This window comes from Sminthopsis crassicaudata, chromosome 1, assembly GCF_048593235.1.
Source record: "Sminthopsis crassicaudata isolate SCR6 chromosome 1, ASM4859323v1, whole genome shotgun sequence".
Classification (NCBI taxonomy): Eukaryota; Metazoa; Chordata; class Mammalia; order Dasyuromorphia; family Dasyuridae; genus Sminthopsis; species Sminthopsis crassicaudata.
The window spans coordinates 525,151,174-525,174,534 of NC_133617.1; the positions used below are offsets into that span (position 1 = coordinate 525,151,174).

General features: G+C 33.6%; 1 protein-coding gene across 4 annotated transcripts in view; it reads right to left on the reverse strand.

Moving 5' to 3' along the window:
• The window catches only part of GNE (glucosamine (UDP-N-acetyl)-2-epimerase/N-acetylmannosamine kinase), a 93,002-nt gene that overhangs the window by 16,273 nt on the left and 53,368 nt on the right, over positions 1 to 23,361 (reverse strand). For all 4 annotated transcript variants that reach the window (XM_074281750.1, XM_074281752.1, XM_074281751.1 and 1 more), the window contains exons 7-9: positions 12,627 to 12,837; positions 7,090 to 7,219; positions 1,800 to 2,021 (exon numbers count right to left, since the gene is read on the reverse strand). In XM_074281750.1, coding sequence (XP_074137851.1) covers positions 1,800 to 2,021; positions 7,090 to 7,219; positions 12,627 to 12,837 — 563 coding nt within the window. The remainder of the gene's footprint in view (positions 1 to 1,799; positions 2,022 to 7,089; positions 7,220 to 12,626; positions 12,838 to 23,361) is intronic.

Consider the following 23,361-nt stretch of genomic DNA (forward strand, 5'->3'; position numbering starts at 1 on the left):
TGACTCTGTTCTGCTCTGGGGTAGAGAACAATAACCACACTATCAGAATTTTGCCTAAAATGAAAGCAGAGTCTAAGCAAAAGGCTGAACTTCTCTCCTGTGACTAAAGGGCACAAGCATTACCCCACAGAGTCTGTGACATCCATTCTGGCTGTCTGGAGGCTTTTCCTGGATCAATGAGCTGTTAGTGCAGTCAGTATAAGTCTCTGACTTATAACTGACCTCCGCAGGAATACCAGGATTCTGGTTACTAAATAGGTCAATCAGGCAAAGGTAAACTGTTATTGATAAACATAGGCCCCTCGAGCCAGAAGGAATCTCGGAAAACGACTAATTCAAATCCTTCATTTTGCAGATGTACAAAAGACATGCATGAAGATCAGCCAGTAACAAACCGAAAAGGCCACAGAATGAGCAGAGGCCTATATTTCTGAGGAGTGGAGGAAATGGGAAAAACAAAAGCTTTGTTGAAATGAAGCAAAGTTAAGGAAGTGAGACATTGTGCTGGACATATGAAGCTCAGAAAACTGGTTCAAAGCAAGCAGAGAAGTCTCAAGTACATGGGAACCACCAGAGACTGAACAAAACTAATTTATGGTAGTAAAAGAAGATTACGGGCCACTAACATTAGAACTGTTTTTGTAGGAAATATTAACATAGTAATTTTTTTTTACTTTCTTTTTTTAAAAACTTTTTATTTTCAAAACATATGCATAGTTTTCAACATTCACTCCTGCAAAACCTTGTGTTTCAAATTTTCTCTTCCTCTCTTTACCCCAATCCCTCCTTTAGATGTAAGTAATCAAATATATGTTAAACATGTACAATTATTCTACAAATATTTCCACAATTATCATTCTAGCATACTAATTTTCTCCTCGGATATCATACCCATTGAAAATTAACAAGCTGCCAATTAACTTATAAATCAGACTCTAGTTAAGTAGTATGCCAAATCACTAAGACTTTATTATTTCTAGATGGATTAACTTTGTATTCTATCTATTTAGCTGACTGATTGGATAGATGGTGCACTATAGGTAATCAACTAATAAATAAACATATTTATTAAGTACCTGCTCTCTGCTAGGCACTAGGGATAGAGAAAGCAAAGGGAAACAATTCTCTGCCTCCAAGGAGCTTACTATCTACTAGGAGATCCAATATATTCATAGGCAAATAAATATAGGATATATTCCTTTCTACATTGCAATTTTCTCCATTGTGGGATATATGTCTATGTCTCATCTCTCGTCTCTCTCCTGCTCTCCCCCTTTTTCCCCTCCCCCCTCGTCTTATATCAAACTGGGAATCCATAACACTCTAGGATATGTTTCACACAAACGCAGTTAAATTACACTTCTCCATTATCCCAACTAGTTTTGTTTTTGTTTTTGCAGTTGAATTTTTGAATCTTGCATATAGCTCTTTCTACTCATTCCTTTTCATTTTCAACAAAATCAGCCTATTGTTTCAGTCTCTGTTTTTTGAGGTCCTGATTTTCATAAAGCCTTTGGCAATCTGATGAGCTCTAGAGGATCTTCTCAGATTAATGTTTTTCTTAAATAAAATAGACAACCTAGAATTTCAAAAATATATTGAAATATAATTTTATATGGGTGAACTTGCAAAGAATCGAATAGCATCAAAACATTTTGGGAATAAGATTGACAAGCAGAAAAAAATCAGTGTTCATTGAGCCACATTGTTCAATGGACTAAAATGTTTTCTCCAAGAAATCACTACACCTGTGTTGGAGACTTCCTAAATAAAATGCTCCACTGATTTGCTTCTCTCACCTGTGCCTGTGATAAGTGTCACAAAGTTTTCCAGTCCTTTTCCTTGACCAAATTTTCTTTCTGCCAAGGCAGCACAATTACCATCATTGTCTACCCAGACAGGGAGATGCAATGTATCGGAGATTGGGGTCCTCAGATCCACAGAACTCCATTCTTGAATAAGTTTGGTAGAATGCAGTACAATTCCTTCACGAGGATTTACACGTCCACCTGTGGAAATACCTGGCCATAACCAAAAATAAACAAAAATCAGAATGAATGATAGTGGGAATTGAGTGAACCACAGTGACTTTATCTTGTGACTCAATTCTGAATCTAGCTCAGTTACTGTTCTATTCAATTATGGGTCTAGTACAATTTCTGTCTTGTCAGAAAATTTTATTCAACTTTGGGAATTGCAAGAAAATTTTATTGCATTATTTGAACCTATCCCAGTGTGGTTGCTTAGAAACTCAACTAAGGACCTAGCTTAGGCTTAGCAGAAACCAGTCTCATAATTATACATTTCAGAAAATCCATATTTCTTATCTAAAAACTGGTCCTATATTGGTTAATCAGTTATTGTTTCCAAGTCCCTTTGATTTAATATAGATACTTAGAAGGGAGTTAGACACCTCTTCTTATTTTTTTCAAGGAATTTTACTTGTTTGCTCTCTCTTTCCTTAATTTGTAAAGTCCTTAATTTTTTCTCCAATCAAAAAGAATTTTTAATGGTTAATTATTTTCTTTTAATTAATTGGTCTTATTTGATTATTTCCCAGGCACAAAAATCTCTTCCCCCCATATTTGGGGGTCCAGTGCCAAACTGAGGCCTGGTCTCAGTTTGTGGAGCAATTAGCATGTATAGCTTAATAAATTTATCATTATTATTAATTTTAATAACATTATAATTAATGGTTAGATGGTGTGATGTTCAACTATGATAGTTTTAGCTCTTCTCAGAAATACAGTGATCCAATAGACTTTGAATGGAAAGCACCATCCACATTCAGAAGAAAAACAATGTGGATCAAAACATACTATTTTCACCTTTTTTTCTTCCGTCTTTTTTCTTTCTCATAGTTCTTCCCTTTTGTTCTGATTTTTCTTTCCCAACATATGGGAAATAGGTTATAAATGATTATACATCTGTAACCTATGTCAGATTATTTGCTGTCTTGGAGGGGGAAAATAAGAGGGAAAGGGAGAAATAAATTTTGGAACTTGAAATCTTTCAAAAATGAATGTTGATGAGTGGATGCCCATCAGTTAGGGAATGGCTGAATAAGTAATAGTATAATGAATGTTATGGAATATTATTGTTCTATAAGAAACAATCAGCAGGATGACTTTAGAAAGGCCTGAAGAGACTTACATGAATTGAAGTGAGCAGAACTAGGAGATCATTATACACAGTAACAACAAAATTATGCAATGACCAATTCTAAAGGACATGGTTCTTTTCAGGGATGTGGTGATTCAGGCCAATTCCAAAAGACTTGTGATAGAGAGAGCCATTTACATCCAGAGAGAGGATTATAGGGACTGAATGTGGATCACAATATAGTATTCTTATCTTTTGCTGTTGTTGTTTTTTGCTTTCTTTTTGTTTTCTTTCTCTTTTTGATCTGATTTTTCTTGTGCAGCCTGATAGTTGTGGAAACACGTATAGAAGAATTACACATCTTTAACATATATTGGATTACTTGCTGTCTAGGGGAGGTAGAGAGAAGGGAGAGAGAAAATTTGGAATACAAAGTTTTGCAAAGGTGAATGTTGAAAACTATTCTTTGTATATATTTTGGAAAGAAAAAGCCATTATTTTTAAAAAAGGAAAAGAAAATATCCATTATATTAAAGACAAAAAATGTTGAGAATCATTGTTACATTTAATTGGGAAAATAATATTCTATTAAAATAAAATTATAAACATACACACAAATAAACATATGTTTGAAAGCTTGAACCTTTGTTTCCTCAGACATTTCATTTTTTACCCACCATACTAATTCTAACTTCTATTACAGACAGTTCACAACTTCTACAAACAAAATATGCTCTCAAAAACAGTTGAAATTTGGAATGTATTTCTCTAAATAGACAAAAATAGTAATTAAGTTCCTGACTAGCCAGCAAGGGCAATTAACCCAAAATATAGTTGGAATTAATTTGTATTTCCCTTCAAGTTGCATAATACAGTGAACACTGGATCTGGAGTCAACATGAGTTCAAATCCTGTCAATCACTATCTATGTAACCCCTCAGGGTTTCAGATTCCTTGTGTTACAGATGAAGAATTTGTACACACATATATATTGATAGACATCCTTTTTTTTTTTTTTTAAATAACACTCAGTGTATTTCCTAATACATGATATGATCACAACTGTACCTTTTGATAAATGCTATTTAGATTGCCTTTCACAAAATTTAAGACAATTTGCAATTCTGCCAGCAATGTGTGAGTATACTTTGCCCACAATCTTACCAACACTGAGGTCTTTCACTTTGTCGTTTTTGCCAATATCAATTGATTTGCATTTTTGACCATTAGAGAGATTAAACATTTTAAATGATTGTTTATAATGGATATCTGCTTATATTTCTTAAAAAATTGTTTTTTTTTAACCTTCTCTATTTTATTGGTGGAGAGAGGCACCTATCATTAACTACTTCAATTTTATTAACTTCTTCACCAAAGTTCAGGCTGAGTGATGTCAGAAACAAGTGTTAGATAGGTCAAGTGACTTGATAGAAGAATAGAAGTTGCTGAGTCCTGCTTTTAAATTGGTGGTGGTGGTGGTTGTTTTTTAAGTTTTTTTTCTTTCTTTTTACTTTTCTTTTTTCCATTTAGAATCATTTCTACTTTTGGCTGGGGAGTGTGAACATCTCACCTTTAGGTGTATAACTACTTTACCATTTCCCATAAAGTTTAGGGCATTATTCTTTACAGTATCTATATTCTTAAACAACAATGCCAAAACTGAACATTTTTATACTATACTCTCCCTATCATGGTTCCACTTTGAAAAGGCTGAAAATGAAAAAATTATAGTATCTTCTATAATGCTACTGACAAAGCAACACTGACAAAGTTTAAAGATTTACAAGAAACTAAAGTCGGTGATCCATTATTTAATTTACAGGCACTGACCATTGTGAATACTTCAAAATTGGAGGGATACATATGTTCACACATACACACACACACACACATATATATGTATATATGAGCATATAGTACATACTACACAAAGAGAAGATATTCAATAGATTTTTATTTTTTAATATCACAATATAATCTTCAGCAAGCATGGGCTAATGGTATCTCAGAACTCCTAGTTTGAATCTCAGCTCTCACATTTATTAGCCATATGTCTGCTGGCAAGTCCCATAATCTTTCTAGGTCTCAATTTCTTCATCTACAAAATGGACATAATAATAGATAGCCTATCTCATAGGATTCATGTGAAGAAGTACTTTGTTAACTATAAAAGATTACATAAATGAGAGCTATATTGTTAATTTGGTGAAAAGACATTGTAATAAATGAGAATTGACATTTTTAGGTCCTTGAAATGCATGACTGGATCATTTAAAAAGAAGTAGGGATACTAGAGTAAGACATTTATTGAAGGTCTTCAAGTTGAGAGAGCCAACCCACTCTTTTACACTATCTTCATAATACTATAAAAGGCTAACAAATCCTCCACTTCACCTAAGTCAGTTCTTTTTCTATCTTCTGTGTATACCATATTCATTTCCTCAGTTTGTACCTCCATCATTTTTCTCCAACCTAAAACATCCTACTCTGCTTTTCTCTGCTTATTTTTATCTAAATTAGATATGATATCCTTCAAGGATATCTCCTTTTGCTAACCATTCTATGATGACACCAGAAAATACTAAGCTACCTCCTCCTCTGAATTCCTATTTCACATACATTACAAAGGCAGAGGCAACTCATGGTAGAGTAGACTGACTGCTGGGATCTAGAGTCAGGAAGATTTTATTTCAAATCTGGCTTCGGATACTTACTAATAGTATGAACCTGGGCAAATCATTTAACTTCTGTTTGCCTCAGTTTCCTCATCTGAAAAATAGGGATAATAATAGCACTTACCTCACAGAGAATCAAATGAGATCTGTTTTTAAAAAATAATAATAGCTTTTTGTTTTTCAAAATACATGCAAAGATAGAATGAATGTCAAATACTTTCAAAACTTTGTGTTCCAAATTTTTCTCCCTCCCTCTCTCATAGACAGCAAGCAATACAATATAGGATAAACATGTGCAATTCTTCTAAACATATTTCCACATTTGTCAAGCTGCGCAAGAAAAAATAGGATCACAAGGGAATAGAACAGAGAAAGGAAAAAAAAACCCAAATAAACAATAACAATAAAAAAGATAAAAATACCATGCTTTTATGCTTCAGTCTCCATAGTTCTCACTCTAGATGCAGAGGGCTCTTTCCATCACAAGTCTATTGGAATTATTTTGAATCACCTTATTGTTGAAAAGAGTCAAAACCATCACAGTTGATTATCACATAATCTTTTTGCTGTTTAGTGTTCTCTTGGTTCTGTTTACTTAACTTAGGCTTTTCTGAAATCATCCTGCTCATCATGTAATTTAAAACAATAATATTCCTAACTTTTTCATCCATTCCCCAACTGATGGGAATCCACTCAATTTCCACTTTCTTTCCACTACAAAAAGGGCTGCTACAAACATTTTTTGCACATCTGGATCCTTTTCCCTTTTTATGATCTCTTTGGGATACAGATTCAACAGAAACTGCTGGATCAAAGGGTATACACAATTTTATAGCTCTTTGGGCATATTGCTCTCCAAAACGGTTGGATCAGTTCACAACTCCACCAACAATGTATTAGTTTTACCATGTCTCCTCCCAACATTTATTATTACTTTTCCTGTCATCTTAGCCAATCCCAGAGATGTGAAGTGGTACCTCAGAGTTGTCTTTATTTCCATTTCTTTAATAAATAGCAATTTAGAGAATTTTTTCATATAACTAAAAATAGTTTTAATTTCTTCATCTGAGAATTGTCTGTTCATATCCTTTGACCATTTAATGAAATAATATTTGTGAAAGTACTTAGCATAGTGGTATTATGCTATGCTGCAATATAGTAGTACTATAAAATGTTTATTCCCATTATGAGACAATTATCATTTAATATTGCTGATCAATTGAAAAATATACATCAGAACACAGAATATCTTATAATCCTACTCTGCATTAATATTAAAGTATTCCAAATTTAAAATATATATAAAACTCACCTACTCCCAAAATTCTGCAATTTAGTTTTACAGCTTCTGCTGCAGCCTCCACACACATCTGTAGAATTAATTTAATTCTTTCTTCATAGGTTTTAGGATTAGATTGAGTGTTCTTCTTAACTACTTCACCCTATAGAGGGGAATAAGACCAGTAAGAAGTGAAATATATTAGCATTATTATATACTGAGGATAAAAAATGATTACTGATTCAAGACTGATAATCCAAAGATAAAGCATGAAATATTCTGAAAATAGTTCTTCTGTTAATAATACCACAAAATGGGTAAGTCCAGTTAAAATTCCTTAAGTCACATTAGTTTATCCAAAGTTTTACATACTCCTCTTTCTTATTTTTTTTTTATCTAAATGACTTTTTTTCAGTTTTTATCCTCCATCACTATTCTGTAGATTATACATACTCCTAGAAGTCTCTTTTTTCTGTTTCACAGAAACAGCCAGAAACAGTGCTGGGCAATGGGTATACAAAAAAAAAAAATTAAACAGTGCCTTCCCTGAAGGAGTTTACATTCTATCAGGAAAAACAACACACATATAAGTATATATAAATTTAAGATAATTTGAGGGAGAGGTACCAGTATCTGGAGGAATCAGGAAAGGCTTTATGCAAAAAATGGAGCTTAAGCTAAGGTTTGAAAGAAACTTAAAGAGCAAAGGTAGAGAACGGAAAGATAATATATCATGTGTGAGAAATAGCAAAAAACTTAATGAACTAGACCATATAGTGATGTATTGTAAGTACTGAAAGGATGGTTGAAGGAGGTTGTTAAGTGAGTTCAATTGCTTTGGGTTTTTTTGTTTTAAACAGAACAATTTAATTATATGACTTTGACATCCAGAATTTATAAAAAACATCTACAAATTTGTTAAGAACAATCAATATTCAGAATTGTAGAAGTGTCAAGCCCATGCTCATCACTGAGAGTAACAACTAGAAAAAGACAGTCCATGGTCAAATTCACACCTGGAAGAAGACAACACATTAGATAGTTCAACTGCTGGGCAAAGCAAAAGACTTCAAAGTCCTAAGTTCTAAAAGTTCTAAGTCTCTTTGAATCTTCGGATTGTCAGCAGGTAAGATGACAATGGGCTTCCTAGCAAGGCAGGTGGTAAAGTCGGGGAGTACCAGCATCCAAGATTGTAAGATTTGTTTAGCAATCCATTTTACCTGAGGGAAAAGTGGAGATTCCCAAATCATGTCAGCAGTCAAGCAGTTTGGATTGGTTCTATGTGGTATGGGGCAAGAGTTGAGCAAGTGAGAATTCAGTTGAACCTTAGTATTAGTCCATATGAACAATGTCTACAGTTGTGAATAGCATGCTTTTCTTTTTTTGGTTGTATTGTTTTAAAGGAAATTTAAAATAGCACACAGAAAAACTGAGAAAGCATATGAAGAAAATGACCAAAGATAACCATGAAATACAGCTTTAAGACAAAATGGGGAGGAGGTAAAGAGAAAATGATTTGGTGATTATATTGCAGGGTTAAATGGAGTGACCCTTTAAATTCAACATCTGCAAGTATTAATTGAGTCTTCTCACTTCTTTCTAGTTTCTTCTCAGACTAACTTTTGAGCTGCAGCATTGCCTTCAACTTTTAAAGGAACAGAAACATACTTCTTCAACATTCATGTACCAAATCATTAAATTGGTCTTTGCAGACAACATTCTTATTTTGACTTTGTCTTTCAGCCATTTTCTTTCCAGTTGTTAATCCATTCATTCCCATTCTCAACAGCTTTGACAACTGCTCGTTCTGATGCATTTTGGCATCTGTGGTCCAGCTTGTGTTACTTATATTTGGATCCCGGAAGGTCCCCAGGGGACATTGACACCTCTTGGCATCCCTTCTTGCCCACTGCTTTTGCAGGTGCACTTGTTACACACAGTGCTTTGGTGGGATTGCAGGTATGATCGCCCACACAGACTTCCAGTGCTTCTGGCTATAGCTCCACAAGTCCTCAGATTGTCTCCAAATCATCTCCAGCTTCTCCAAAGGTTTAGTGGGGAAAGAAACCGACTCTGACCTTTGGAGAATGCATCAGTCCAATTATTTTACAAAAAACAATAGATACCTCTTGTTCTACTGTGAAACAGCAAAAACAAAATATATACAATGTCCATGAGAGCTTGCTTATTCCTTTTTCACATTTCATTAAAGTTCACAGATTTACAGATGAAAGGGACCCTACTAATCCTCTCATTCTGTTCATTTTACACATGAGAAAACCAAATCCTGAAGAAGTTAAGTGATTTGCCACACATAATAATGTCAGAGCTGGGATGTGAATCGGGTCCCCAATTTTCTAATCCTTGAAGCATGCAAAGTCCATTCTCATAAGATTTGCAAAGATGAGAAAATAATGATGTGAGGAAGTTGTTGCTATTATTTTCTCATTTGTCTGTTTTGTCTAATAGTAATTCCATGATCTTTTCAATTTTTTGGGAAACTTTCCAGCATTAAGATATATTTAGAATCCAAAGTTGAGAACATTTAAATTTTGTCATTTCTAGCATTGATCTGTTCTCTGAGTATTTTGTCAGGTCTAGTAATCCTCCCCAACTTCATTTTTCAAAGTACTATTGTCCCTTATCACACTGAGTACTAAAAGTGACTTGCATTATGGTTACTAATGAGCATAGAGACCACAGGGGAAAAAGAAGGAAAAAGGCATTTATTAAATGGCTATAATATGCAGGCACTATTTTTCCCAAGTTATAGAAAGGCTGGCAGATGTGTTCCATATAACACTAACTCGTCTTTCCTGATTCACTTAACAAGGACTTTCAAAATGATCTTATCCAAATGGTTTTCATTCTAAACTCTCTGCAGGCTTATTTTCCTATTAATCACTTTTTTGAAACACTACTGCTTCCAATTTTCCATATTCTTCCTCTTTAATATATTGTAAATGAATTTGTACTCTTAATCAGGGATGCCCTGGGAAGTTATATCTCTTAACTTTGGCAAGCACAGCAAGTGTTTACTATATGAAGAGATGTTTATGTTCCTTTTGCTTCCTTCATTGTGACAGTTTTAAATTTGATTATTGTCAAAATATGGTGCTTTTTAAAAGTCAGCTTTTTATCTTGTCTTCCTTCTTGTTTTTCCCAGAAGTACCAATTTCTTTGAAAAGATCAAGTTGGAGATATTAAAATTGGGCAGTGTCTTCTCATTTTTATAATTCCTTAAAATTTGGTATTAATTTTGATCAATATTCTAACCAGATTTGACTATATAAAAACAACTAATTCTGAAAACCTCCAAAATAGACAACCAGTCATTAACTACATAATAAGATAAATAGTAAAATTTGTTTTTTTGATGTTGTTCCACATGTGTCACATCCATTTTCTTCTCATTTGATTTTTGAAATATTCCTGATTAACAGACATAAGCTTCTGGGGATTCTCTAACTTTTAGATTTTTTTATTTCTTAATCTGGATATTTTTGGACATCATTTTTAATCACTTAACTTGCTAATTACATCAATATTGAAGTAAAAAATCAGAAAGATAAATTTTGACTTGGTTTATAAGATTTTAAGTTATTCATAGATTTCTTTTCTATTTCTTCATCCTCTTTAATCAATGTTGATGCATAAACTTCAATTATCTTCTTAGTGAACTGTGCTTTTGAACACTTCAAGGTGAAAAGACCAAACATGGATTTCCTTTTATTTGAGATCTTTAAGGCTGAATGGCTACACATCAGACACACCATAAAAATGATCCTCTTTCCAGCTACAGATTGGATTAAATGGTTACTGAAGTCTCTTCCAACTCTAAAAGTCGGTGATTCTAACTTCCACATAATAATAATTCTTATTTTCTCTAAGTGAAAGATGGAAAAAAGTCTTCAAATTCTTTTATTTCCCTAAGGAGAATTGATGAACTACCCCTTCACTTAGACGCAAGTTCTTCATGTCTTTTTGGTTTCATTTATAGGTAAAACGTCAAACAGAACATAAGCTAACTACTTGTTGGTTATTGAGCAAATGTAATCATTTAACACTAAGTTTAATTAATCGTTATAGCTCATTTAAAATGTCATGAACATCTACCCCCCTCACACTGAAGAAAGAGGAAGAACTAAGGACTGTTTTATATTTTAATTTGTTCCATGGGTCATTTTCTTGAGGAAAAAAATATTACCTAAGCAGACAACATTGTGATGAAGCAGCTCTACGTAGGCTGTCCCTCAGCCAGCAGACTCAGGATACTGTCAGGAATATACTTGGAAATTTTTCTAATTAATTTGAATCAGTCAGAACATAGCACTCTGTTGACATAACCTTTCAGAAGGCAGCTTGTCTTTAAATAATCATGAGACAGAGTAGAACTTTTGTAGAGAACAACAGGTTACCATAGTACAAGCAGAAGATATTTCTTAATTATCATTGACTTTAGATATGAACTAGAAAATTGTGTCTGAATTAGGCTAGAGAATAAAAGTGAGAAGAATAGAAGCTCCGGAAAAAAGGCTTGGGATAAAGCAGTATGTATGGGCAATAAAGACCAGGCACTTCTTTTACCAAGTAGTAGAATTTGTAACTCATTCTCTCCAATTCTACAAATCTTGAATTTTTTACTTCTTGTGTTTTTAACCTAAGTTTGTATCTGAGAGGGGGAAAGCAATCCATTTAGTATCAAATTAATGATAAAAAAAAGCTATTTCAAATTTGTGGTTTTTCAATATATTATTTTAATGACTATACAAATATTCTTAAACTAGTGTTAAAGATTTCTGTTTTAGTCCAATTACCTCAGCAAAAAAAAAAGATATCTGCTTTATGCTCATTTATTAAGTGTATTATAAGTGTATTGTCTGATATTAATCTTTGTTTAGATAATATAATGACCTTAAGTCACAAAAATTCTTAGAACAGGACTGAAGCTATGATTTCACTGACACAGAGAATTCCCAGGTGAGGAAACTATGACTACCAATGTAGTAATTGACTCCTTCTTTGCATCTTATAAAGAGCTGCCTAGAGTACTGAGAGTTTAGGTGATTTACCAAGAGTTAGAGAAACAATATATGTCACAGGTAGAATTTGAACCCAGATTTTTGTGGTTTTGACTCTGACTCTATATACACTATGCCAAACTGACTCTAAAAACAAACAAACAAAAAAAAAAAACACCACTTTATGTCCTTTGTAAACCAAATAAAAGATGACCATTTATTCTCAGTCTTCCTGCTAAGCTTTATAATTACGTGTAAACAACAACTGGGACACTGCTTAGTTCTCTGAAACATTAAATACTAGTAGTATTTAAAAAGGATAGTGATATGTGTATATACAAAAGTATAACTTTCAACCTTAACACCCAGTCACTGTTTACAAAAATTATAATTCTAAAATCTAATATAAAGAATTTGGACAAGAGTCACAGAAATCAAGAAATCATAGATTGGTTGCAATCTATTCCAATGGAGTACCCACAATGACGAAATCACAGATGAACTGAAGTACTGAAGAATTAATTCTCTCCACTTTAAGGTTTAAATTACCTTCATACTGACTATTGCAACTCGAAGGTTTGTCCCACCTAGATCAACAGCCAAGGCACTTTGGGTTTCAAGAATATGATCAATGTCTTTAGAGATGTTCTCCTTTACAGGGGGAAAGCAGAACTTCTTTTGTAGTGGTTCTTGAAGATCAATTGATTTGAGAAACTTCAAAATCCTCGGAACAGCATTCCCATCCCCATATATCTTTGAACTGCAACATCCAAACATAGTAAATGATACAAAATTTATTGTCACATTGTTTTTTTAGATAAGCCATCCAAATCTTTACGCTGAATGTCTATATATAGCAAAGCTCAATTTTTGGATCAAAAGTCTGGATTCAATTTATTACTTGAGAGAAAATGAATATAGAATTAGTCACATAAAAAGGAATGAATAAAAAATTAACCTTTATACACTTGAGAAGAGAACTAATTGGAATAGTTGGGGGGAAACCTGACAAAGTAGTAAAAATTCTAAAGTTTAGAATATTTTTAAGATGAAATTTCCTTAGTACCTTTTAGTACTTATACATAGGCCAAGGTGTGAGGCTACATTTTAAACGCTTTGGGGTCACAAGGCTCCAGTCTTAGTTTTGCCAACTTATTCTACCATATGATCATAGGCAAATTTTTTAAGTCAGTGGTATTAAACTCAAATAAAATGGATCCCTGTGGGCAGCATTTGATTCCAAAAAAACACAACAATAATAACAACAAATAAAATACTATCTGTGTTCAATATACTTTTATTTTGTCAAACATTTCCCAACTATATTTTTATCTGACTTGGCAGTATTCTAAGAGTTATACAGTCTATTTGCTACTTAATTTATGGCTCAGTTTTCTGAGGGATAATGTACTAATTTGTAAGGGATTTTACAATGACCAAATAAGGCAATCTCTATAAAACTCTTTGGAAACCTTAAATGCAAAGAGCTAATAAGCTACTTTTAAGCACTTCTTAGGATCTTTTAGGAATTGCAGAACATCTGCCATTCTACCAGAATAGAAGGAGTTTCTTCTTTGGGAGTTCTCTAGATCAATGAAATAATAGGTCTAGACCCTCCCTACCCAGCAAATTAAATACCATTTGGATTAGAAAGCCCTTTTATTAAAAAAACAAAACAAAACAAAACAAAACAAAACAAAACAAAACCCAAACTGCAGACATATAAAGGTAAACTTTAGCCTGACTCCTATTTAATTAGTCAATTGGAACTGATTTTTATTGATGTCAATTGATTTTAATTTGAAATTTGACTGAATTTAATAAAATTAATTGAATTTAGTTAAACTAATATATATTAGCCAAATTAAAATTATTTTTATAGAATTAGCACTATGGACAATTCTCCCCTATCCTCAGATTATAAACAATCTGAAACTTATATAAAAAAGTTTTTCTTTTGGTTCACAGACTTCAATATTTTATTTTCTCAATAGTTTTTTATTTTTCCAATTACATGTAAAGATAGTTTTGATTTCCCATCCCCCAAAACTGCAAGCAATCTGATACAAGTCATTCATGTACAATCATTTTATATCATATTTCCATGTTATAAGAGCAGAACAACATTTTAATAGAAGAGACACATTAAATTTGAATTTCAGCAAGGTATTTGAAAAAAAAATCTTTTTAAAGGAAGACTTCTGATTAATTCAGAAATATGAAATATCTTAAAGAAGACCACTTTTCCCAAAAAACACTCTATGAAAGATTTAAAAGGGTCCTAAACAGGAACAATGATCAAAGAGAAACATTAGTAAATTCCTCCATCTAGTTTTAACTTGAAGATAGGTGGAAGCCTGTGGGTGACTGAAGCAAGAGTGTACCTAGGGAAAGATACCTAGTGCATGATACATTGTTGGTGGAGTTGTGAAAGAATCCAGCCATTCTGGAGAGCAATTTGGAACTATGCCCAAAAAGTTATCAAACTGTGCATACCCTTTGACCCAGCATTGCTGCTATTGGGATTATATCCCAAAGAAATACTAAAGAGCGGAAAGGGACCTGTATGTGCCAAAATGTTTGTGGCAGCTCTTTTTGTTGTAGCTAGAAACTGGAAATTGAATGGATGCCTATCAATTGGAGAATGGTTGGGTAAATTATGGTATATGAAGGTTATGGAATATTATTGCTCTGTAAGAAATGACCAGCAGGAGGAATACAGAGAGGCTTGGAGAGACTTAAATCAACTGATGCTGAGTGAAATGAATAGAACCAGAAGATCACTATACACTTCAGTGTTGGATGAAGAGGTATTCTGATGGAAGTGGATATCTTCAACATAAAGAAGATCCAACTCACTTCCAGTTGATCAATGATGGACAGAAATAACTACACCCAGAGAAGGAACACTGGGAAGTGAATGTAAATTGTTAGCACTACTGTCTATCTACCCAGGTTACTTATACCTTTGGAAGCTAATACTTAATGTGCAACAAGAAAATGGTATTTACACACATATATTGTATCTAGGTTATATTGTAACACATGTAAAATGTATGGGATTACCTGTCATTGGGGGGAGGGAGTAGAGGGAGGGAGGGGATAATTTGGAAAAATGAATACAAGGGATAATATTATAAAAAAAAAAGATACCTAGTGCAAACTTTTGTAAAAAGAGCGTGAAACCAACTGGATCTATTTACTAGCTTATTTAAAGCTTCAGTGAAGACCAGAGACATACTTCTATTGGGCACTGTGCAAAGAGACAAGAGCCATGTGCACACATCTTAAAGCCCTCAAAGATCAACTGTAAGAAATAAAGCCTATATATAGTAGCCATTCAGCTCATACCAGGTGGGGCTCAAGAAAACCTAAAACCCAGTTATGGTAAATCAGGGTTACACCTGAGGATGATAACAACTACTAGTTGGGAAGTTTACAGCAAGAAGATGAGTTAAAAATGAAATCAGCATCCACATTGGACTGTGTAGAGATAAGGCTGCCAGAGACTGCAGCACAGGTCAGAGAATATTTCCAGCTACCCCACTAAGAATAGTAGCGACATGCATACTAGAAAGGGGAAAATACCAAACAAGACTGACCATGCTTTCCAGTATCAGAAGTAATGGTTCCTGGTCTTAGAACAAAGCTCCAATCCAGACACAAACCAACAGATGAAACCTGAAGAATATATAAAGGCTAAAAGAAACCCATAAAATAAATCTGGAAAAGAGACTGATTCTATAAAGGGGGAAATGGCTTAAAAAGGGGGAAATGGCTTAACCATATAGATTATAAGAGTATCTGGAAGAGATATAAAAAGAAATGTAAGTTCTTGAGGAAAGAACACATTGATTAGAATAGAAGGGAGAGGGGGCAACCTTATCCAAGTAGTGGACATTTGAAATATAAAACAAAGTAAATAGAACACAATTATTCCATGAGACAATAAGAAATCTTAAAAGTCAAAAGATTAAAAAGTTAGAAAAACATGTTTATCTGTTATCAAAAACATGGGAAATAGGAATTTTTAAAATTTCACATATCAAACCAAACTAAAAAAAATCTCAGTATCAGATTTTAAGGAACAATAAAAGAAAACTCTTCAAATATATTAGAACCAGGAGGCAAAAAGAAAATAGAATCCAACTTCACTTTCTGAAAGAAATTGTGAACTGAAAACACAGAAGAATGACAGGACAAAACTCCAACATTTCTAAATCAAAGAAAAAAAAATCCTGAACAATAGTTCAAGTACTAAGGGACCATAGGTTCCTAAGATCATACAAGACTACACTACAACTAATTAGTAAAGAAATAATGGAATATAATATACCAAAGGGCAAATTAAAAACTTAGAACCAAGAACAATTTATCTGTATATTATTCTGTATTTCCTGCCATCATATTATCTCCAGATTATGCTTTTTTCCCCCTTGTCCCCACCCCAGTACAGTTCTACAAAGAGGTAAAATGATCTTTTTATGGATTAGAGGATTTTAGAACTTTCCTGAAGAGAAGACTTGAGCTGGGCAGAAACTATGAAATGCAAACGCAGGAATCAAGGGAAACCAATCAAGGTAAATACATTTGAGCACTTGGAATAAAAATAAACAAAAATGAAGTACCTATATTCTCTCAGGGGAGAAACAAATATTCCTACAGAATCCCACTGTCTCCAAGGATCACAGAATGCATAAAGAAAAATAAATGAAGACCTTAAGGATAGATTTGTCAGTCTTAGAAAAGGAAAGAAAAGAGAAGGAAAAAGAAATACATTGGAGAGAAAATCAAAAAGGCAAAAATTCTTATAATTTCTCAATACTGGGATATGCCTGAATCACATGCAAACATTGAAAAGTGAAAGCAATAAGTATCTCATGAACTTTATTCTCATCTGAATACACAAATACACATACAACACATGCAAAGTCTGGCATAAAAAATAAACTAAATTCAATAGGATAAATTAGTCTGAGAAAAGGAAAATTTAAGAGAAAAGATAAGTCTGGGAAAGTTATTCATAGGCAAAAAGAAAAAAACTCTTTAGATCTGGAAGGCCAATAATAAAAATTAATAGAGATGAAAATGGAGTAAGAATGGGTAATTGGCAATCATCCATTGAATGACACTGATTGACGAAGAGGTGCAGCAGAAGAGGTGTCACTTCTACTTTAACTTATATTCATCAGGTTTTTTTAAAATTTTCTTTGAAAAAAGGATATTAAGGTGCAAAGAGAAGAAAAATCATAATAGATGATGAAATAATGAGCATCAACTATTAAAAATCAATGAATGTGAATAAGATGAATATATATTCATATATGCATGTAAAATGAAAGGGTAATAGTCTGCATTAAAAATTAGTATCCAACAATATAATGTTTATCAGAAACATTTGAAATATAAAGAGTCACACACTTAAAATGAAGAGTTGAAACAGAATGGAATTATATCTCATGTGATTTTTTTTTAAAGCAAAAAAGTAGTAAATGAATTTAGAAAAGAGTAGAAACAGATGTGATTATAAGAAGTAAGGGAAAGTACTTTGTGCTTAAAGATACCTTAGATAATGAAATAAAACCTATATTTAATATATAGGCAGTAAAGAACATAGCATGTTTAAAACAAAAGAATCAAATTACAGCCAGAAATTGATAGCAAAAGAAAATAATAGTTGTTGACTTCAACATATCCCTTACAGAATCAGAGATACATAATCAAAAACAAAAGACCCAAGAAAAAAGAAGTTAAGGCTTGACTGGACATAATAGCTCTCTGGTGATTAATGACTGATAAATAAAAGGACCATTCATATTGCTTAGTTTTGAATATGTGTAATATGAATGTTAAAAAACCTCATAAACAAATGCAGAAAATCAGAAAATAATACATATTCCTTATTAGATACAACACAATAAAAATTAGAATTATTATATTCTTGAAGAATCCAACCTTGGAAACCAAATAATATAATTCTAAAGAATATAAGGTGGGGGGTGGAGCCAAGATAGCAGAGAATAGACAAGTCTTTGAGCTCTTCCTGGCTTTCCTCAGATCAACACCAAATTAAGCCTCTGAACGGTTTCTGAAGTGATAGAACCCATAAATACCTGGAATGTTACAAATTTCCAACAGAAGATATTTTGGAAGACCTTTAAGAAAGGTTTGTTTCAATTGTACAGGATGAGGGAAGGGGTTGGAGGAGACAGACGGCCCAATGAAGGTGCAGTGCAGGGAGACCCAAAGCAGAAAGGTGTCTGGGTGCTAGGGCATCTATACTGGGAGACTCTTAGGCAAACTACAGCAGCATTGGCAATTCTGTCCTGGTTCAGAAGCCAGTGGATCATCAGATTAACTGATGCAACTACAGAAATTTGAGCGTGAACGCCGGCATAAAAAGTGGGACTTGGCCACACAACATAAGAATGAAGTCAGCAGCACCAGCCCCAGGGCAAAGGTGAAGCCTCTTGGGATAATCTCTCCTTTGTCCTAAGTGCAGACCGAAATCTTATGAAGCAAAAAAGCAAAAAGACCTCTGACCATAGACAGATAGCTTTTATGAAGATAGAGAAGAACAGACTTCAAGCTCTGAGGACACTAAAGGCAAAATATCTCTGGAAGAAACCTCAAAAGTTAATAATATGAGTTGCTCTCCAACTCCAACTTCCAACTCTTTTGGAAGAATTAAAAAAGGATCTTAAAAGAAAGAAGAAAAATGGGGGGGAGGGGAAATGAGAACTTTGGAAAAGGAAACAACAGAAACTGTCTGAAGAAAATCATTTCTTGAAAAATAGACCAGCCAAATCATTATTGATCAGAAAAATATAAATTAAGACAACTCTGAGATACCACTACACATCTCTCAGATTGGCTAAGATGACAGGAAAAGAGAGTGATGAATGTTGGAGGGGATGTGGGAAAACTGGGACACTGACACATTGTTGGTAGAGTTGTGAACAGCTCCAACCATTCTGGAGAGCAATTTGGAACTATGCTCAAAAAGTTGTCAAATTGTGCATACCCTTTGATCCATCAGTGTTACTACTGGGCTTATATCCCAAAGAGATCTTAAAGAAGGGAAAGAGACCTGTATGTGCAAGAATGTTTGTGGCAGCCCTTTTTGTAGTAGCTAGAAATTGGAAATTGAATGGATGCCCATCAATTGGAGAATGGCTGAATAAATTGTGGTATATGAATGTTATGGAATATTATTTTCTGTAAGAAATGCCCAGCAGGATGAATACACAGAGGTCTGGAGAGACTTAGATGAACTGATGCTGAGTAAAATGAGCAGAAGCAGGAGATCATTATATATGGCAACAGCAAGACTATATGAGGATCAATTCTGATGGAAGTGGATATCTTCAACAATGAAAGGATCCAAATCAGTTCCAATTGATCAGTAATGAACAGAGCCAGCTACGCCTAGCAAAAGAACACTGGGAAATGAGTGTGGACCACAACATAGCATTTATACTATGTTATTGTTTGATTGCATTTTTGTTTTTTTCCCAGATTATTTTTACCTTCTTTCTAAATCCAATTTTTCTTGTGTTGTGTTAGGATTACTAGGTGAGAACTCAGGTTGTCTAGATAATGACAAGGTGAGAATTCAGGTTGTCTGGACAATTACAAGGTGAGAACTCAGGTTGACTTGATAGAAGGAGCAAGCTCATTGGCTGAAGTGGTTCTTCCCAGAAGCCCTTGCATTATCCCACGCCCATTCTCTGAGAGGATAAAAGAGAGGACACCCAGAGATAGAAGAAGACTCTGCACTACATCTGGCTTGACGCAGCTCTCTGCAGGAAGGGAAGTTGGCTCTCTGCAGGAAGGGAAGTCACTTCTCTGGACAAGAGTTAACAGCAACTACCTGGAGACAACGGTTCACTACAGGAAGAAGAATCTGTCTGAGAGATTTGAGTAGACACAGCAGATCTCTTCCCAGAGAGTGATCCAGCAGCTTCTGGAGACGACAGCTTGCTACAGTGTTGCAAGATAACTATATACATATGTATACATATAATGTATTTAACATATACTTTAACATATTTAACATGTATGGAACTACCTGCCATCTAGGGAAGGGGATGGAGGGAAGGAAGGAAAAAGTTGGAACAGAAGTTTTTGCAAGGGTCAATGTTGAAAAATTACCTGTTATCAATAAAAAGTTATAATTTAAAAAATAGGCCTGACAAAATTGAAAAAGAAAACTCCTTAAAAAATAGATTTGGAGAAATGGAAAAAGAAAACAACTCTTTAAAAAATAGAATTGGTTAAATGGAAGCAGAGAACAATTCCCTCAAAATAGAATTGGTGAAATGGGGGAAAAAAAATCTAATAAACAAAACAACTCATTTACAAGTTCAATTGGCCAAATGTAAAAGGAGGTAAAAAAGCTAACTGATGAAAGTAATTTATGAAAAATTAGAACTGAACAAATGAAAGTGAATGACTCAAACATTCAAAGTCAAAACAAAACAAAACAAAAAACAAAAAAGAAGAAAATGTAAAATACCTTATTGGAAAAACAACTGATCTGGAAAATAGATCCAGGAGGGACAATTTAAGAAGTTATTGGATTACTTGAAAGCCATGATGAGATCCTATCGATTCTGATGGACATTGCTCTCGTCAATAATATGATGAACCAAATCTGTTCCATTTGTTCAACAATGAAGAGAACTAGCTACACCCAGCGAAATTACTATAGGAAATGAATATGAACCACAACATAGCATTCCCACTCCCTCTGTTTTTCTCCACTTGCATTTTTGATTTCCTTCTCAAGTTATTTTTACCTGATTTTTCTTGTGCAGCAAAATAACTGTATGGATATGTATACATATATTGTACTTAACATATACTTGAACATATTTAACATGTATGGGTCTGCCTGCCATCTGGGGAGGGGTGGGGGGGGAAGGAAGGGAAAAGTTGAAAAAGAGGGGTTTGCAAGAGTCAATGCTGAAAAATCACCCATCTTGTAAATCAAAAACTATAAGAAAAAAAGAAAAAAGAGATCCTAAACAACATCTTTTAAGAAATAAAGGAAAACCGCCCTGATGTCCAGAACCACATGGTAAAATAGCCACTGAAAGAATCCACTAATATCCTCCTGAAAGAGACCCCAAAATGAAAACTCTAAGGAATATCATAGCTAAATTTCAGAATTATCAGATCAAGGAGAAAATACTGCAAGTAGCCAGAAAGAAACAATTCAAATATCAAGGAGCCACAATCAGGATTATCCAGGACCTAGCAGTTTCTACCTTAAAGGATTGAAGGTTTTGGTATGTGATATTCTAGAGAGCAAAGGAGCTTGGACTACAACCAAAAATCAACTATCCAGAAAAAATAAGCATTGTCTTTCAGTGAAAAAGATGGGTGTTCAATGAAATAGGAGATTTTCATTTGTTTTTCATGTAAAGACCAGAAGTGAACAGCAAATTTGATCTTCAAATGCATAACTCAAGAGAAGCATAAAAAGATAAGAAAGGAAGGAAAAAAAAAACTATTTTTAGGTTAAAATGTATCCCTACATGAGAAGATGCTATGTTTAAACTCTTGAGAATTGTATCTTTGTTAGGGGTATACTTAAAGGGTGTAAGTATAATTTGATAATATTGTGATGATATAAAAAAAGAAACTAGGGAAAAAGGGCTGTTCTGAAAGAAGAGGAAAGGAGATATTAAATGGAATAAATTACATCACATGATGAGGCAAATAAGACCTATTACAATTGAGGGAAAGAAGGAAGGGGGATGAGCATTGTGTGAAATTTAATCTCATCAGATTTGGCTCAAAGAGAGAAGATCAGACATTTAATTTGATAGAGAAACTTGTCTCACCCGCTACTAGGAGGGGGAGGCTAATAGAAGGGAGAAGAGAAGTAGAAGGGGAATGGTATAAGAAAGGGAGGAGGTGCTTTAAAAGGGGATGGCAGATAGAGGGAAGTGGTAATCAGAAGCAAAACACTGGGGAAGAGGGAAGGAGTGAAAGTAAAGAGAAAAGTATAACTTGGGGCAAATAAGATGGCAAGAAATGCATTATTAGCCATTTTAACAGTGAATATGAATGGAATGAACTCTCCCATAAAATAGAAACAGATAGCAAACTAGATTAAAAGCCAGAACCTTACAATTTGTTGTTGACAAGAAACATGTTTAAAACAGTACTACATCCAGAGTAAAGGTAAGAGGCTAGAGCAAAATCCATTATACTTCAGCTGAAATAAAAAACAAAACAAAACAAAACAAAACAAAAACAAAAACAAAGCAAAACAAACAAACAAACAAAAAAACAGAGATAATGATCCTGGTCTCAGATAAAACAAAAGCAAAAATATATCTCATTAAAAGAGATAAGGAAGGAAACTATGTCCTGCTAAAGGGTAACATAGATAATGAAGTAATATCAATACTAATATATATCTCCAAATTCCTAGATAAGTTAAGAGAGGTGCAAGAAGAATTGGGCAGCAAAACTAAATTAGTGGGAGATCTCAACTTTGCTCTATCAGAATTAGATAAATCAAACCACAAAATACATAACAAAGAAGTTAAGGTGGTAAACAGAATTTTAGAAAAGTTAGGTATGATAGACCTTTGGAGAAAATTGAATAGGGATAGAAAGGAATATACTTTTTTCTCAGTGGTACATGGAACCTACACAAATATTGACCATGTATTAGGACACAAAAGCTCAAAATCAAATACAGAAGGCAGAAATAGTAAATGCATCCTTTTTAGATCAAAATAAGTAATTATTTATAATTAATAAAAATTATGTGTAATAAAAGGCTGGAGGAAACAGACCAAAAACTAATTGGAAACTAAATAATCTAATCCTAAAGAATGAGTGGATGAAACAACAAATCATAGATACAATCGACAATTTCATCCCAGAGGACAACAGTAATAAGACAATATACCAAAATTTATGGAATGCAGTCAAAGCAGTTCTTAGAGGAAATTTCATATATCTAGACATTTACTTGAATAAAATAGAGAAAGAGAAGATCAATGAATTGGGCATGCAACCAAAAAATCTAGATCAAAAACTAATTAAAAACTCCCAGTTAAATACCAAATCTGAAATTCTGAAAATAAAATTAGTTCTGAACTAATAAAGAAAATTAAGAGTTGGTTTTATGGGAAAAAAAAGATAAACGTTTGGTTAATTTGATTAGAAAAAGTAAGAAGAAAATCAAATTGCTTGTATTAAAAATGAAAAGGAAGAACTTTCCATCAATGAAGAGGATATTAGAATAATAATTATTCCA